We start from the raw sequence: 16,496 nt of genomic DNA, 5'->3' as shown, positions 1-16,496 counted from the left end.
TATTTATTTATTGTTATTCATTTTTTTTACAATATCGAACACTTTTGCATCATTATCAGTACAGTTCGAGTATAGTTTTGCTTTAATTTTATTTTCTGACAATGGAATGAAACAGTGAAATTTTTGGGTTCCTTGGATCGTTTTCGCGTTATTATATTGCTCGCTGAGCTCTGATGCCGTTAATTCGTACTCTTCAGTAGTAGTAAAACAAAATGATAATTTTGTTAAATCTTCTTCTTTTCTGCGATTCGCCCAATCAAATAGTTCTTTAGCAGTTTTAATTGGATGCTCACGTTCTTTGGCTAAACTTGCTCTTGTGGCCATGCGCTTTATGGTTCCTCCAATAGCATCACAAGGACCTTTGCCATGTGACGTAGCAAAGAAATGCCATTCTGCATCAATTCCGTACTTTGATTTAAATAGACATAGGCTCGAAAAATTCTTACGGTTTTTGTACTGCGATGCTGCTCCATCAGACATGAAATATATCTTTCTGATTTCTTTATCCTTATCAACGCGTAAAAAGTAAAAATGTAAAAATTTTGGCAATGAACAAATTTACAGATACTGAATCGTGTCTTAAATCTTCGGAAATTACAATAAAACTAAAATGTTCAATTTGCGTACTTCCATTGAAATAAATAACGAATGGATGAATTGTAGCTTGTTGTACGTTCCAGTGATGGGACTGCACTTCATCTTGCAATACAAAGCTATAGTTTTCAGAAACTAAAAATTCACCATCTTGTAATGTATTTTTCGTATTTTTTAAAAAGCGGGATTGCTCTGTTTTAATAAAGTCGTGAGGAATTAAACTTTCTAATTTCAAGCAAAAAAATGACACAAACTCATCTACAGGTTTTACAATAGTTTCTAGGTCACACCTATCCGTGGTCACCCATTGCTCAAATGATAACTGATCAATATAATTTTCTTAAAACTCAGCGAATAAAGTATTTTCCAATGATGAAGAATCTGGACAATCCGAACAAGATCGTAGATAGCAATTTGATGTTGTATTTTCACACAAAAGACTACCAGTTAACATATTAATATCCTTTGATAAATTGATTCTTTTCAAACTGGTTTATGGACAAAAGGTCGAAAGACAAAACGTCGAAAGGACAAAAGGTCGAAAGACAAAACGTCGAAAGGACAGAAGGTCGAAAGTGATTTGCATGGTGGGAAATTTTTCCTTCTTTGAAAAAATATTTTCGACCTTTTGTCCCTTCTCTTTTGTTCTTCGACCTTTTGTCCTTTCGACCTTTTGTCTTTCGACCTTCTGTCCTTTCGACCTTTTGTCTTTCGACCTTTTGTCATAGATTCTTTCAAACTATGTAAGAATAGGTTAATATTTTCGTGTGTTGTGCACACACAAACATTATGTGTTCCTGAATTGGATAGAAGCTTGCATTGCCTTGGACGAAGGCTTGCAAATGAGGAAAAACCTACCTTAACATTTTCGTTAATTTCCTTGAAGCGTGTATACGCTTCTTTCAAAGTAGTCATCATTAATCGTTTTTGGATTGCTTGACGCTTTCCATCTTTTTTACAGATACATAATCTTTTTGGCCAGGCATAGCTCTACTTACTTCATCGTCTTCAAAATATTGAATTATTTTTTCTTTTGTCTCATCTGTTAATGAAGTACTCGACCTAGCATTTTTGGTTGCAAGACAGTTATTTTTGAATTGTTTTGCCTCTTTTGCTGTATTTCTATTGGTTTTGAACTCATCAATGGCGTCTTGAATAGACCACGAGCTTGGCAGCATCGACAAAATCAATATTTTTTCTTTCCTTGTCGTGGCTAGATTCGAGAACCTTTCCTTCATATTCATAATTACCTCATCGTAGTCTGTATTTTCCACATCCTCAGGTCCTAATTTGAAGAGGTTTCTTTGTACAGCTTCGTTGATTTCACGGTATTTTTTCTCGGGATAATTGACGTAACCCATCTTCGTCTATTTAATCGGAGTCACTTTTATTCCAGCTATCCCTTCGTTGAAGCGTTCGATGTTGACCTTCTGGATGCACTCATCTTCTGATTGATTTGTTGAAACAGATGTCGCTGATGGTACCGTGGCAAGACTATCTGCACTTGGTACTTCTGGTAACTCCTCAGTTGTTGTCGGTGCATCTAGTAATTCCTCAGTTGTTGTTGTTTTCGAACTTCCTGCAACCTGATCCACCGATGATGTACAGATTGCCCGTTTGTCAACGTTTAAACGGCAGGACGTACAAATGCGTAAATTTGTATTCAATGTAGACATTGGAGCATAACCAGCCGCTTTCAGTTTATCTATGGTGCTTTCGGTGAGATTTCGTAGCTCTTTCGAACACTTTTTTTCTGCAAACGGCCTGCAACAGTTGAGAAAGCGACTACTCATGTTGCTCGTTAGATTTTAATAAACAAAATCACTTTTAAGTTTTTACTGACTAGTTTGGTGTCGTTTGCTTGACTGAAGAAAAATTTTACAATTAAATCTTTTATAACCATAGTGGTAGTATATTTTTAGCTTTTTCGTGAGTATGTTCATGGTATGTACCTATCATGTTTTTGATGTTGTTGAAGTTACTCGCTTTCTCTCAAATATGATTAACAAAGTCTATTCTCTACCAAGGCGGGTCTATATCCAGGTGTAATCAGATTTTAACTTTGTGGAGAAAACCAGCGCCGAGAAAACCGACCTGCTTTACGTATACTAGATCACCTGGGTATAGACCCGCCTTGTTCTCTACGAGGTAAACTTTTTGCAGGTAAACTAGTCGTATACCTGTATAGAAAACTTTTTTTGTAGCTTTTGTCTTCAATATTAGATTTCTTATAGGTTTCTTTTATCAAAAGGTTTCAACACTATTGAGAGAATTTTTCTTCAGTAACGTACAATAAAAAAATATGACACTATCAAGACTTTAGATCACAACACTGGATCGCGTCTAACTTTCTAATAGATGCTATAATAGTTATGAATAATTAAATAAAATATCATGAAAACAACTTGTTAACCTCATGTGGTACCCTTAACAAAAAATTCAGCAACAAACTGCGGTCCTAAAAAAATTTACAATGAAAAAAAAAATTTTCACTAAGTGTCAAATTTGTGAAATATTTGAAATGTCATAACTTTTTTGTTTATTGGCTTACCATCACCAAATTTTTATGGACCGTTTTCCCTCAAAAAATTACGTTGGTATTCCAATAGGGTTTTGAGATATTTGAGTTTTTGTGTCAAAAATTATGTTTTTTAATGCAAAAAAAAATATTTTTTTTTACTGTGTGTATTTTTTTTTGGAATCTTTATTTAGTTGTCTAACTTTGTTTCTTTAGTTGTCTAACAATCGAACGAACCGTTTTTGCTGTGCAGCTTTTTGAATATTTTTGAACCATTTTCACATACATCCTTTTGAAAAGTTAGTCGTGACTCAACTTGAAGATTTGATATCGGAAAATGACGATTTAGATGGAACTGAAAAACTGTGCAAAGTTTCAGATATTTTTGAAATGGTCGATCAGAATCGACTTGCATGCCTCCGTGGAATCCCTCAGCAGAGAAGTGAATGATTGCATACATTTAGAGCCTTTTTTAAGCGTTTTTTGTTTCTTCAACTAACACTAAAGCTAATTATTTGTATATCAATGATGATTTATCATTCTTTAAGAATAAGCAGAATAAGTACTTTAAAATTTATTTGAAATCCATGCTAACTGTAGTTCATTTCGGCCAAACGGCATTCGGCCAAATGTCATTCGGCCAAATGACCCGGTACCAGTTGTCATGATAATTCAAGGAGGCAATCAAAAAGCTTCAAAACGTATGAAAATTAGTCTTTTTTCGCGGCCCGCCAGAAATCAGCTCAAGACCCCCAGGGGGTCGCTACCCACAGTTTGGGAAACTATGCTTTAGATTCTGCCTAAATTGTCATCTAGAGTTATTCATAAAATTTCTAAATGTTTCTCTATGTTTCTTCCAACAACTCCTACTGAAATGCCTCCAGAAATAACAAAAAAACCCCTCTATGGATGAAACTACAAATAAACTTTAACACTTTTTCACTTTTTTTTTTGTTTTTTTTTTGCAAAAAGTGAAGTGTTAAAGTTCATTTGTAGTTTTAAACATACTCTAATAATCCCTTCAAAAGTTTAATATAAAAAAGTGTAGTCTCTATGGATGGCTAATGAATTTTCACGAAATCTGACATTCCAGACCAGTCAACACATTCTCATAGATGTGCTAAAAAAATCTTACAACCACAACAACAACATATCTGATCTGAACTTCTCATTATGTTTATTTGATTTTTTTTTGTCATATGATTTATTTTCACTCTGTATTATCTCAAAATTTTAGATTTCAGTACCTAATAATCAATTGAAAATATTTGTTGATGTATTGTAATGGGAAGAAATTGTTGCCAAAAACGTGTGTTTCCAAAATCTGGAAGGCACTTTATTCACAGAAAGAGAAAGTTTAAGAAATTTCAACGACTCAAAATATGGAAAATTATAGTTTCTGTATAGAAAAAAAACTCGTCATTTTTAGTTTAGAGAAAGTAGAAATTTTGTACACTTACTGAGAATTCGGTAGTGAAGAAAGACAAAGAATTCCATCGAATTCAAATCGAATTTATATTGATACATTTATAGTATATACTATCAATTATGGATTTCAATATTACAGCATAGGTTGCAGAATTCGTTTGTTATTCTAAAAAGATTAGACAATCTCTTTTGAATACAGTAATGTCCCGATTTTGTCAGACTCATGGTGCAATTAGGGTTGACAAAATCGGAACAGATCTAAAATAGGGAAAAAAATTCGACTTTTTTCAAGTCTTTGAGTTTTATGATTTTGTTAATAAGAAACATTTTTTTACTTCCATTTACTATGTACCTTAACCCAAGGTAGCATTGATCAGTTTCTTGGATAATTATTATGAACTTAAAATTTCAAAATTTCGGTCATTAGATGCTTGTATAAACGTGGCCAATGTCATAATTGACTTTATGAACCCAATATTGCCAGTATAGACGTGTTTAGTCTGATTAAAATAAATTTTAGGCTGACAAAATCGGGCAAAAAAGGATGCTGAAATCGGGGGTAGACAAAATCGGGTCAAGAAGGGTGCTAAAATCGGGGGTAGATAAAATCGGGTGATTATTGTAATTCCAAACAGACTAAATTTGATCAGATTTAATTCTGAGCAAATTTATGCTACGTTCAGACTAGAGCTAATATTACGTAATATAGGCTCTATTGATATCAGAAACCTTATATCTACACAGATAAAAATATTCAAATTGAAATGTAGCGTAAACAGAAGAAGATAGTAAAAGTAAATCATCTATTGTTACAGCATCACGATCAATTTTCAACTGAAGATGCTTGAATGTTACATGAGCGTGTAAATTTAAAGTGCAGTCGATTGAAACATAAGCGACTTGTCGTTGACATTTCAGTTTATTTTGATGCTCCAAATATGTGCATGAAAATGACTTCAGATGGTTATGCAGTAATTCTTGCATTACCTTTTGATGGAATATGGATGAAACTTTTAGGTGTGTCTGCCAATAATATCCTTTGGTTGGTATGAATAAAAACGCGCTTTGCTTTACTCCAAACAAAAACAAAATCCACAGAGTATACTACACTTTTGGTATGAATAAAACACTTTTCTAACATGTAGTACGTACCGTATTCCGGGGTATCATTGATCAGCGGGGTAACATTGATCGGAATGACTCATCTCGTAAAAAGTTCGTATCATCAGTTATTGATGGAACATTTCCCAATCATGAATGGTGCTTCTCTTTCTCATATTCATGAGCTAATGAAAGTGAAGATTTTTGTAAAAATTGCGCTTACCTTATGCGTAAATTCGTAAACTTTTCGAAACAATGATTTCAATGCGTAAGGATGACACTACCGAAGATTCATGTCTCACATAAGTTCAGCAAACGATATGAGCAAGGAAAATGCTGTTCTTACTAAAAATGGCATCGCCAAAAACGATTCCGCTGTCAAAACTTTTATAAGTATGTTCAATTAGGCAACATTAACGAATTACTGTTAAGAATGTAGAATTCCCTTAGGAAATTGCCTACCTTTAGGTGTATTCCGCTGTTCGAGGTGTTTTTAATTTTAAAATAATTCAAAAAGTAAATGAGATGTAAGCGTTTGGACACCATATTCGGCTTCAGGGGCCATGATTTATGTAAGTAACGACATTTTCAATATTACCGATCTTTCAAAAAGCAAAATACAGTATATAGTCACGAGCTATGGGTGGCAGTACTTGTTTTAAAAATATAAAACTTACAACATTTAAATTTTTTGGATGAAATATTTAAGAAATATCCTAAAAACTGATCAATGTTACCCCGGATTACGGTACCTGAGGGGTGCTAACTCGAACATTTTGGTCTTTCAATTTGTACACAATTTTTCCACCAGTGCTTGTTTTCTTGTCTCGCAGGAAACATTTTCATAATTAACACACTTAACATAATAAACGCAAAAGTACTGCAAATTGATGCTGGTAATAAGTCCAATAAATCGGCTGAATCAGATAGTTTCTGACCGTACATTAGTAAGAAATATATTTTACCACACTTTTGATAAACTTATGCATAAATAAAACCAAGTATAACGTTTTTTCAAAAGTTGGATGTTCTTTTGTCACATGAAATGCATAACATTTTTTAGCGTGACTAAGTAATGACCGCACACTACTACACTGAAACAAGCGTTGCAGTAATGAGAACCATGAACGTGTTTTTAAATTTACTATTCCAACCACGATTGAGCTATCATGAACGCTTTTTATTTGCGTTTTGTTCCCTCTCAATCCAACCGCATCGATAGCCGAGCGGCTAGCGATCGCGTTTGGCAATCGCCAGACCCTCGGTTCGATTCTGGTCTGCTGCAACTTTTTTATCATGATATAGTAATTTTTACTATACAAATGGTGCCATGGTAAAATTGAATGCACAAAATATTCTGAATAAATGCGAATTTACTCTGCACATATCAAGTGGCGTTGTGTATTTAATTTAACCCTCTGATATAGTATTTTTCAACCGAAACGCTGTTCTCAGTGTAGGCATACTCGAAAAATTTTTATGAAAAATTTAGCTTGACAGCAGCCTGGCGTGTTGATATTCAGTTCGCACCCCCTAGGTACGTACTACTTTCGAACATGAGTGTTTACGGGTAGCAGTGAGCTGTCAATTGATACTGCACTCTAAAAAAGCCATGTAAAATGCAGCTTTTAACTGCACAAAAAAAAATCCATGTAGTGTTTTTGACATAAATGGTTGCCGCGTTCACAATAATAGTCCGATCTGAGACATTTGTACTTCAAATGAAAGCACGGTATATTATCTAATTGATCCATGTAGAAAAATCTGATTTTTTATTAAACTCTTCTCTAGCGATGCAGACAAAGGCAAAAATCAGTGGTTGAATTGAGGAACTTTTTTTTTGAACTCTCGAATGAATCTCTAGAAACTTTGAAAAATCTCTTATGAGTCCAGTTGCATTGCTTCATATTGGACTCATGTATTTCAATCGATTAATTGAATAAATCTCGAAAACTTTTTCAAACAGTCTCAAGTCAGAAAAGTAGACAAACTTACTTTATCGATCCTACGTGGTTCGCAGACGAAATTCTACACGTTCCGCTTTAAACCAACTCAAATTTCAACTTTTAGAACGTTCAATTTCCGGATTTACAAAACGGCGTAAGTAAGATTTTCAACTTTCGCTACCTATCCGCTACTTTCACCGCCCCGTTGTACACCCGATCCTGTAAATAGTTATTTATGCAACAAGTTGCAAAATGATGATTTTTTCAGCACGAGTCGTACATTTATCCGACGAGGCTTGCCGAGTTGGATAAATACGACGAGTGCTGAAAAAATTGAGTTTTGCAACGAGTTGCATACAACACTTTTTGCAATTACGAAACATGTCGTTTCAGTTGGATTATTTCTTGGAGCACAATCAAAATTTAAAAGAGAATCCACATGGACAGCCATGCGTAGCAGCGACTCGGTATTTTCAATCAGGTAGGCGGTGATGCAGTATTATCTATGATCATAAACATGAATGTCACATTTTTTTTCACTTCACTCAAACTCAAATGGATCTTGATTGTTAATTCGTGAACGGACCAGGTAAAACGCCGCTTGCAGTTTTCTTTTGTTTTGTAGGTACAGTTATTTACCTTGCGTCAAACTTCCTACCCAAACCGTTTGGGAACACTAAGTTCCGGTCAGTTTTGATCTGGCTCACCAACCGCCTCTACGTTCACTGGACGAACCGATTCCGTGTCGGTATGGCTCACCAACGGATACGGATCACCCAATGGATATAAAATCGTAGTCTTGTAGACAAAGTAATTGAGAAGCGCATAGTAATTCGATGAATTGCATATGAAGAACCACAATTTACTGCCACCAAAATAGTACTGAAAAGTGCTACTTTTCAGCACCGTTTTGAGTGCTGAAAAGTAGCACTTTTCAGCACTGTTTGTTTTGCAAGGAAAAGTAGGCCGTTATGCTATCCATACTATTCATAAAAAGTAGGCTCATATAATGCGGAATTGCAAAAAAAAAGTTTCCATACATTTTTTTCCGCCAAAACCTTATTTTTGCATGAGACGTCAAGAACTGATGTTTTTTAACCTAATCAATGTTTTTCATGTTTGTTTTCACTTAAAACACTTTAATAGTTGATTTTTTTCTATGAATTCTGTATGTAAATGCATAAAATGGATTCTACGTTCTCTATCAACATTCCTCAATTTAATGCCAACTTCCATGATATGAAAAAGTAACGTGGTTGTGGATGTTTATGTGTTTACATACCCATTATCAAAGTTACCCCAAAAAAGACAACCGACTCTCGATTATTTGAAAAATTCTGGGTCCAATCAAAATAAATCTTTATGAAATCTATCAATTGCAATCGATAGCTGGAATGAACAATTTTGGAACAAAAAATAGGGCCAAAATCAAACAGTGACGAAAAACGAAAGGAGCTGAAATCTAACGGAAACTGTATGTTCAGTTTTTATCAACACGTTCTGCAATTTCCAGTTATAAAAAACGGATCCATCACAACGTTAGAATAATTTTGGTTTACAAAATGTTTTACAAATCTGAATGAAACATCACATATTTATAAGGAAAATACATTTCTCCTACATGTACATTCACAGTGTTCACGTTTTAAGATTGTGAGGAACTTTAGGATTGTTCATAACTGTTCGTAATAGAATCACATTTCAGATTCCAATAAGTTATTTTTAGTTCAATAACGTAGGTCATGTAAATTTTATTTAAATAAATATATAAGTTATATCCCGTGAATCACGGGCCGTGATGTTCACCAAAATTTTGACTTCATACAACGTCTTTATTTCGTTTTTGCCATGCATGGAAATATAAAGATTGAGAGATCAATAAAACTATCTTAAGTAGGTATTCAACGAATCACACTCTCGAGTTTTCCATAGGACGTGGCCAGGGTAACTCTAGACTGATGAAGGATACGTCAACCATATCTAACAGCTAAAGTAAGCTTTGAATACATTGATTGGATAACGGACGGGAAGGACCCAAGTAGCACGCAAAACATCTTCGAAAGAAATGCTTTTCAAAAATGGTTTCAATCGCGTATCAATAAAAGCATTTGTAACTTACCTGGTTCTAGTTAGGTTGCATATCAATATTAAGGCTCATAAAGTTTAATTGCCGTTCCAATGAACATGCATTCCACTCCTCCTGACGCTCAACATTTTTGAAACGACAAGATTTGCTGCAAATGTCCCTTGCAAATAGCAATAAAGTCAAATTTATCAAGATGTTTTCAGCAACTTTTCAAACAAACTCTTGAAACTTCTCCCAAAATGCCGGTTTTAATGTTATGTTTCAAATTACTTTCATTTAAAGCATCCGCAACTTGGAACTTTTCGTTCCAATACACAACTCAAGAAGATTCATCCCAGTTGCGAGAAAGTTGCAATAAACTTCGTGTATGACAGCTAGAAGTTTGTTTGTTTCAATCCAGTTGCAATATGGTTGAGTTGCACTTTACGTATCATCTAACAATGGAAACATGGTCTAGCAACAGTTTGTTTGTTTGAAAGGTGTTTCTCATGAGTTGCGCGGATGTTTTTGCGAAAAGTTTAGATTATATTAGGCGTGGCCTAACTTCGCCAGTAATGAACTTGTATTCCGAAACGTGCAGTCAAGTTATAACCAACAAGCTTTGATTAATGGGCCATTTGGTCGCTTTTATAGTGCATTGGCGAAGCAATTGTTCGAAGAGCTGGTGGAGTAGTGAGTAGAGGAGAAGATTGGTGATCTTGAGATCGGAAGTTCGATTCTCGTTCATATTTTTGTTTTCATTTCTTTTTCCTCTGTTAAGTATTTTGCAACAAATAAGGAATTTCGATATCACTTAAATATGTTGCAAACAGCTCCGCCTCTTGCGCTTTTTGCATTGCTATTCAGTGCAATTGTAAGTCATATTTGCAACAATTGACAACTCTGATGAGTTTCAAGAGATAGTTTTATTCTTGAGTTGCAAAAAACTGTGCTGCTTGGGGAGGGAATCCTCACACAATGCCTCAATCAATGTCGTTCAACCTTCTGACAGCAAAAGATCAAAAATCGGTCCATAACTGACAGTTATGATTTTTCAAAGCTCATTTATAAGGAAAAGTCAGACGTAGGGGGATTGAGAGTTTTTACAGCAAAAATTGTACATTTATCAAACAAGGCTTGCCGAGTTACGCATTATTCACTTCTCTTTCAATTGATGAATCCGCCAACCATCGAAGCGATTCTGGGATACATTCATTTTAGGCAGAACATGTTCAACTTTCATCAACTACTAGCTAAGATGGTAAGACAGTTGAGAGAGCTCGGGCGTGTCGTGAGTTCGCTCAAGAGGTCGCGAGTACTGTTCCCGAACTTTTTTTTGATTTCCAAACTATAAGGGAGCTATTTATAGCTCATTTTCAAACCAGCAGCAACGTAATTTTAAAATCACACTTAAACATCCATTATTCTTTCTCTTTCGCTCTTCAACAAAACTTGAAAAGAATGGTGCCAGTACCTGTCAACTTTGACAGGTACTGGTACCGTTGTTTTAGATTTCCCGAAGGAGGGAAGCGATTTTCTGATGACGTCACAGTGCAATAGGCAATATAATAAGAAGCGCTTGTTGGATGTAAACATTGCGTTTGACGTTTCACACACTTTTATAGGCTGATGAAGTGGTATAAGCGTAAATATATCATCTTTCAACATCATTATAAAAATCAAGTGAACCGTTATCGATGTAGAAGAAAACGGTGTTTTTTCTTTGCTTTCAGCTACTGTGGTAGCAGCAAGGACAGCATCAAGACTTGTGGATTCTGAGATCGTGAGTTCGATCCCAAGCGGTGGCGGATACTCCAATTGTGTAACACTGGGAAGATTAAATTTAGATACTTATGAATTGAGTTCAGGAAGCTCTGAAGCTGCTTGAAAATAATATTTAATTGATAAAACAGTATAGTTCTATAAAAATTATTCAACAATTGCAAAATGGTTGAAAATAAGCCTTCCGAAGATGTTATTGCAGCTATTTGTCATATGACAGTCGAGATAAAGCAATGATCGTTATGCATAAGAGCTGTTAACACTGCTTAAATTGAACTAGATTCACCAGTTGGCTAAAGGATCGCATACAAGCTTTCGCTCCTATGTACAGCGCATTTACTCAGCATAAAGCCGCATAAAGAAAGCTTCGAGAATGTTTACATCTGCACTAAATGTTAGTTGGGAAATGTACGACTCGTGCTGTAAAAAATATCATTTTGCAACTTGTTGTGCGAATTAATATTACGTAACCCCGATCTATTACGTCCTTTCAGTGTATAACAAAATAGTGCCCTTGAGCTTGGTACCGTAAAATCGGGTGTGATTTATCAGAAGGGTGAAGATCATCGTATCACACGATATTATTTATGCGTAATGGAGCATAAATATCAATGTAAGCTGCAGTAAGTGAACGTTGTTTGTGGTAACTATTGTCGCATTGTGTGTTGTGAAGTTTTTTGCGTTAAAGAATGTTTATTACAGTAATACCTCGATATAACGTAACCTCGATATAACGTAACCTCTTTATAACGTAACTCGATATAACGCAACTTTTACCTCGATATAACGTTACTTGTTTTTTGACTCCCATATATTTTTCCATTTTCATTAAAACATAAATTATAGAGTACAATAAACATTCTCCAAGATTCAAACACCAACCAATATTAAATAAGAGTAATTCAAGCACTGAATACAGTCATACATCGAAATCGAGATATAAGCTCAATGTGGAAACCAACATTTTGTCATTGTTGTATGTTTGTATACATCATTCTTCTTTATTTTTGTTGCATTTACGCTCCCACTGGAATCAAGCCTGCTACATATCTCAGACTTTGCATTCAAAAAGACTAAATCAAACTCGGATTGGACTTGTGTGTTGATGGGCCACGCTGCCATCGCCAAACCATTTAACGTATATTTGACATATTCTTTTTTTTTTTGTTTTCTAAAAATGCGTTAGGAAATATTTAGCTAGTGCTTTAGAAGTTCCTACAGATATTCTTTAAATGATTTCTTAAAAAATGATGTTTCTCCTGGAATTTTGTCACGGATTTTAACTAGAATCATTCCGATAATGTCTCCAGAGATTCCTCGAATAATTTCTCCACGGACTCATCTTAAACCCTTCTAATAGTCATGTATCAAGCTTGAAACATTTTGCTTTAATTATTCCGATAGGGATCCCCAAAAATTCCACCAGTTTGCCTACTGATATTCATGTTTAAATACTTCTGAGTTTTTCTTCAGAAGTTATACCAGGGATTCTACCTGATGTTTTTTTAAAGCGAGTTCAGGGATCCCTCCAAGAGTTTTTAGGGACATTTAATCAGTAATGACTTAACGAAAAATCAGTAAAATCTCATTGAATTCCACCAGTAAATTGTTCAAATATTCCTCCAGAAATTTATATAGAATATGTCCATGGAATTTTGATCATTTTGATTTTAATCAAGAATTTCACCAAATAATTTCTCCAAGATATAAAGTGGATTTAACTATGAATTTCTCAAAACATTCCGCCTACGATACTTTTTTCATCCGGAGTCTAGAGCTTCATAAATTATTCCAGCAATTTTTCATCATTTTTTCCAGCGGCCCTTTTGAAGGACAATCCAATAATATTCTCAGAATGCTTTAAAGTTACTCCAAATAATCGTAAAGGTTTTCGTCTAAAAACCTGAAAACATTCATTTTGAGTTTCTGCAGATTTTTTTAAAATTTTTATGCAAGAACCATTCTATGTTCCACTTGAGTTTCTTCAAGGATTCTATGTGGAACGAAATTCTTCATTGATTCTATCAGGAATATCTTAGGAAAGATCTCAGTTTTTTAGTAGGTTCTCTAAGTAATTCTTAAAGTATTCGTCTAGGATTTTTTTCTATGGATTTTTTTATTTCAAAAATATATTCTGGAATTCGTTCAAAAACTTATCAAATTCCCCGGATCCACAACAAAGTTCTTCTAGAATACTGCCGATATTCTCACCATCTGTATTGGTTCAGAAACTTTTCATGGAAAATCCCTCAAGAATAGTTCTTGTTTTTAATGAAGTTTTCTAATGTTCTCTTCATGAAATCTCTTCCTCGTTTAGGAAATTTGTTCTAGAGTTCTGTCAAGAAATTATGATATGATTTATTTTAAGAGTTTTTCCACGAGTTCCACATTCCATTCCACCATTTCACATCCAGCTTTGCTGCATCGTCTGTAGTTCCCCAAGGAAGCCATTTGGGACCGTTTTTATTCATCCTCTATCTGAACGATGTAAATAAGCTTTTGAAAGGACCTCGCCTATCATACGCAGACGACTTCAAAATTTTCTTGAAAATTGCCAAACCAAACGATGCGAGTTTTTTTTACAAAAGCAGTTACTCATATTTGCAAATTGGTGTGATCTGAAAAGAATGGTTTTGAATGCTAAGAAATGCGCTGTAGTTTCCTTCTCTAGAAGTCAGAACCCAGTTTTCTACAATTACAGTTTGTCTGGCGAAAGGTTAAGCAGAGAAAGCTGTATGAAAGATCTTGGTGTGATACTGGACTCCAAAATGACTTTCAGGCAACATGTATCCTACACAACTGAGAAGGCGTCAAGGAATCTTGGACTCATCTTTCGGATAGGGAAGGAATTTAGAGACGTGTATTGCCTGAAATCCCTGTATTATGCCCTAGTCCGTTCAGTGCTAGAATACGGATCAGCTGTTTGGAACCCTTGCTATCTGAACGGATCTGATAGGATTGAAAGAGTTCAACGCAGATTTATTCGTTGGGCTTTGCGGAATCTACCGTGGCAAAACCGTTTTGAACTCCCACCCTACGAAGATCGTTGCCAGTTAATTGGATTGGACACTTTAAGCTGCCGAAGAAGCGTTACGTGTACTCTGTGTATTTCTGATGTATTGTCGGCGCGTATAGATATCTACGGTTTCAAGCGAGAATCCGAAATTTGCGAAACAATTCACTTTTTAGGATTCAGTTCCGCCGCACAAACTTCAGTTTAAATTGTGGAATCACCGGTCTGCTGAATATTTTCAACCGCGTAGCATCCGTTTTCGATTTCCACTATTCTAGAGCTACTTTAAAGCAATTATTTGTCACGACGTTTAAACGATTTATGTAAACCTAGATTAAGTTTTATCATTGGGACTACCATAAGGTCTGTTGATAATAAATAAATAAATTACACCACAAAATATTTTTAGAGATTTCAGAAAGATTTCATTCATGAATTTCATTTAAGGATTCTGAGTGTTCAAGGATTCCTCCAAAGATTTTTCCGGACTATATTTTTTTAAAGGATTACTGCAATAGAGACGTAAAAATAAAAAAAAAATGAAAATAAGAAGAAAAAAAATAAACACGGAAAAATATCAAAAAATGTAAGAGAGAGTGAAAATGCCTGCTAGGTCAATAACACCAATTTTAGATCCATTTTCTCATCAAACAATGCATGTTGAACGAAATTTAGAAAAGAAAATATTTTGCTTCGATATAACGTAACGAAAATAAAAATCGAGTTACGTTATATCGAGGTATCACTGTACTAAAATAATGTAAAATTTCAAAACCAAGCATGTTGCAGTATTGACAAACACCTATGAACTTCTATTTCTAAGCAAGGATTTGAACATGGTATAAACCTGAAAGTTTGTGAGGATGCTTCAGATATATCCCCAAACCAGATTTCATCACCAAAACTCGTACCAATTAGCTCATATGGTTGAAATAATTGAATTCTGTTAGATATCATCGAATTCCTTAGGAAATTGCATACATTTAGGCGTTTTCCGTGTAATTCTTGAAATTTGACTATTCGTTATTTATATAGATATTGCATTGTTAAGAATTTGACAAGCATATTCGGATTCAGGGAGCTCAAATGTATCATGTAGAGTTGTTTTGAAAACTAACAATAATGGCATTGACAAGTGATCAATTTCACCCTCATTTTCCCTGATTTTTTTTATTGTAGAGGTATTTTTTTTTTTTTTTTTTTTTTTTTTTAAAAAAAGGCACTCCGTGCTCGTGGCCACTACTGTGCCGGAATCAGTTTATCTATATCTTCCTTACCGATACAGTTCTATTTTTAACTAATCTATATTTACATCTGCTTTCACTCTCTTCTGCTCTTTTTGCTCTCACACCGAACAGGTAGGAGAGTGCTCTGCTGTTGGTCCAATCGATTTCCATAAGCCATAGTCCATTGCTCTTGCGGTGGTTCGTTTTGCCGTGTTCCTGAGTCGTTTTGAGGCTAGCTGCCTGCGAAGTGGGTCAGTTTGTCTCAGTCACCATCTGATACTGACGGATGGATGTGCTCCACTATGCACGGTCCTCCGTGCAGCGTCTTCTGGTGGCTGGACGGGTTATTTTTTGGAGGGGCTGGGAATTGAATCCATGATCTTCCGCTTATGAAGCGAAAGCGTAACCTCGAGGCTACGGACCCCCCTAATTGTAGAGGTATTTGTTAACAATAAAATGACACTTGATAGAAAATTTCGGTACATGAGTCGATGAGGTTCACCTTCGAACTTTTTTTCTTGCATTTAGTTGTTTGGCATTGTTAACATTCTAGAAAACAGACTATAAAAACCGTGAAAAATGATCAATTTTACACGAAATTACGGTACCCGTCTTATTACCAATTTTAACTTCTCAATTTCAGCTACTTTGCAAAACTCCCCGTCATCGAACCGATGGTAGCCGCCCAATCGATCGTACGATCGATTCGCATCAACAAACGCAAAGCATTCGCTCCGGATTGGTTCGCCGTTAGATGGGTGGCGTTTGTAGAGTAAGTCTTACTTACGTAATGCAGGTTTATTAATATAATTTTCTCATCTTT

The 16,496-nt window shown here is 35.1% G+C and overlaps 1 protein-coding gene across 1 annotated transcript in view; it reads left to right on the top strand.

Moving 5' to 3' along the window:
- LOC5572214 (estradiol 17-beta-dehydrogenase 11) overlaps nucleotides 1-16,496 on the top strand; it is a 33,190-nt gene that overhangs the window by 16,470 nt on the left and 224 nt on the right. Inside the window, exon 4 of the mRNA XM_021849401.1 lies at nucleotides 16,317-16,445. Coding sequence (XP_021705093.1) covers nucleotides 16,317-16,445 — 129 coding nt within the window. The remainder of the gene's footprint in view (nucleotides 1-16,316; nucleotides 16,446-16,496) is intronic.

Source organism: Aedes aegypti, chromosome 3, assembly GCF_002204515.2.
Source record: "Aedes aegypti strain LVP_AGWG chromosome 3, AaegL5.0 Primary Assembly, whole genome shotgun sequence".
NCBI lineage: Eukaryota > Metazoa > Arthropoda > Insecta > Diptera > Culicidae > Aedes > Aedes aegypti.
The sequence above is the reverse complement of the archived record's forward strand: the minus strand, read 5'-3'. Positions and strand labels throughout refer to the sequence as shown.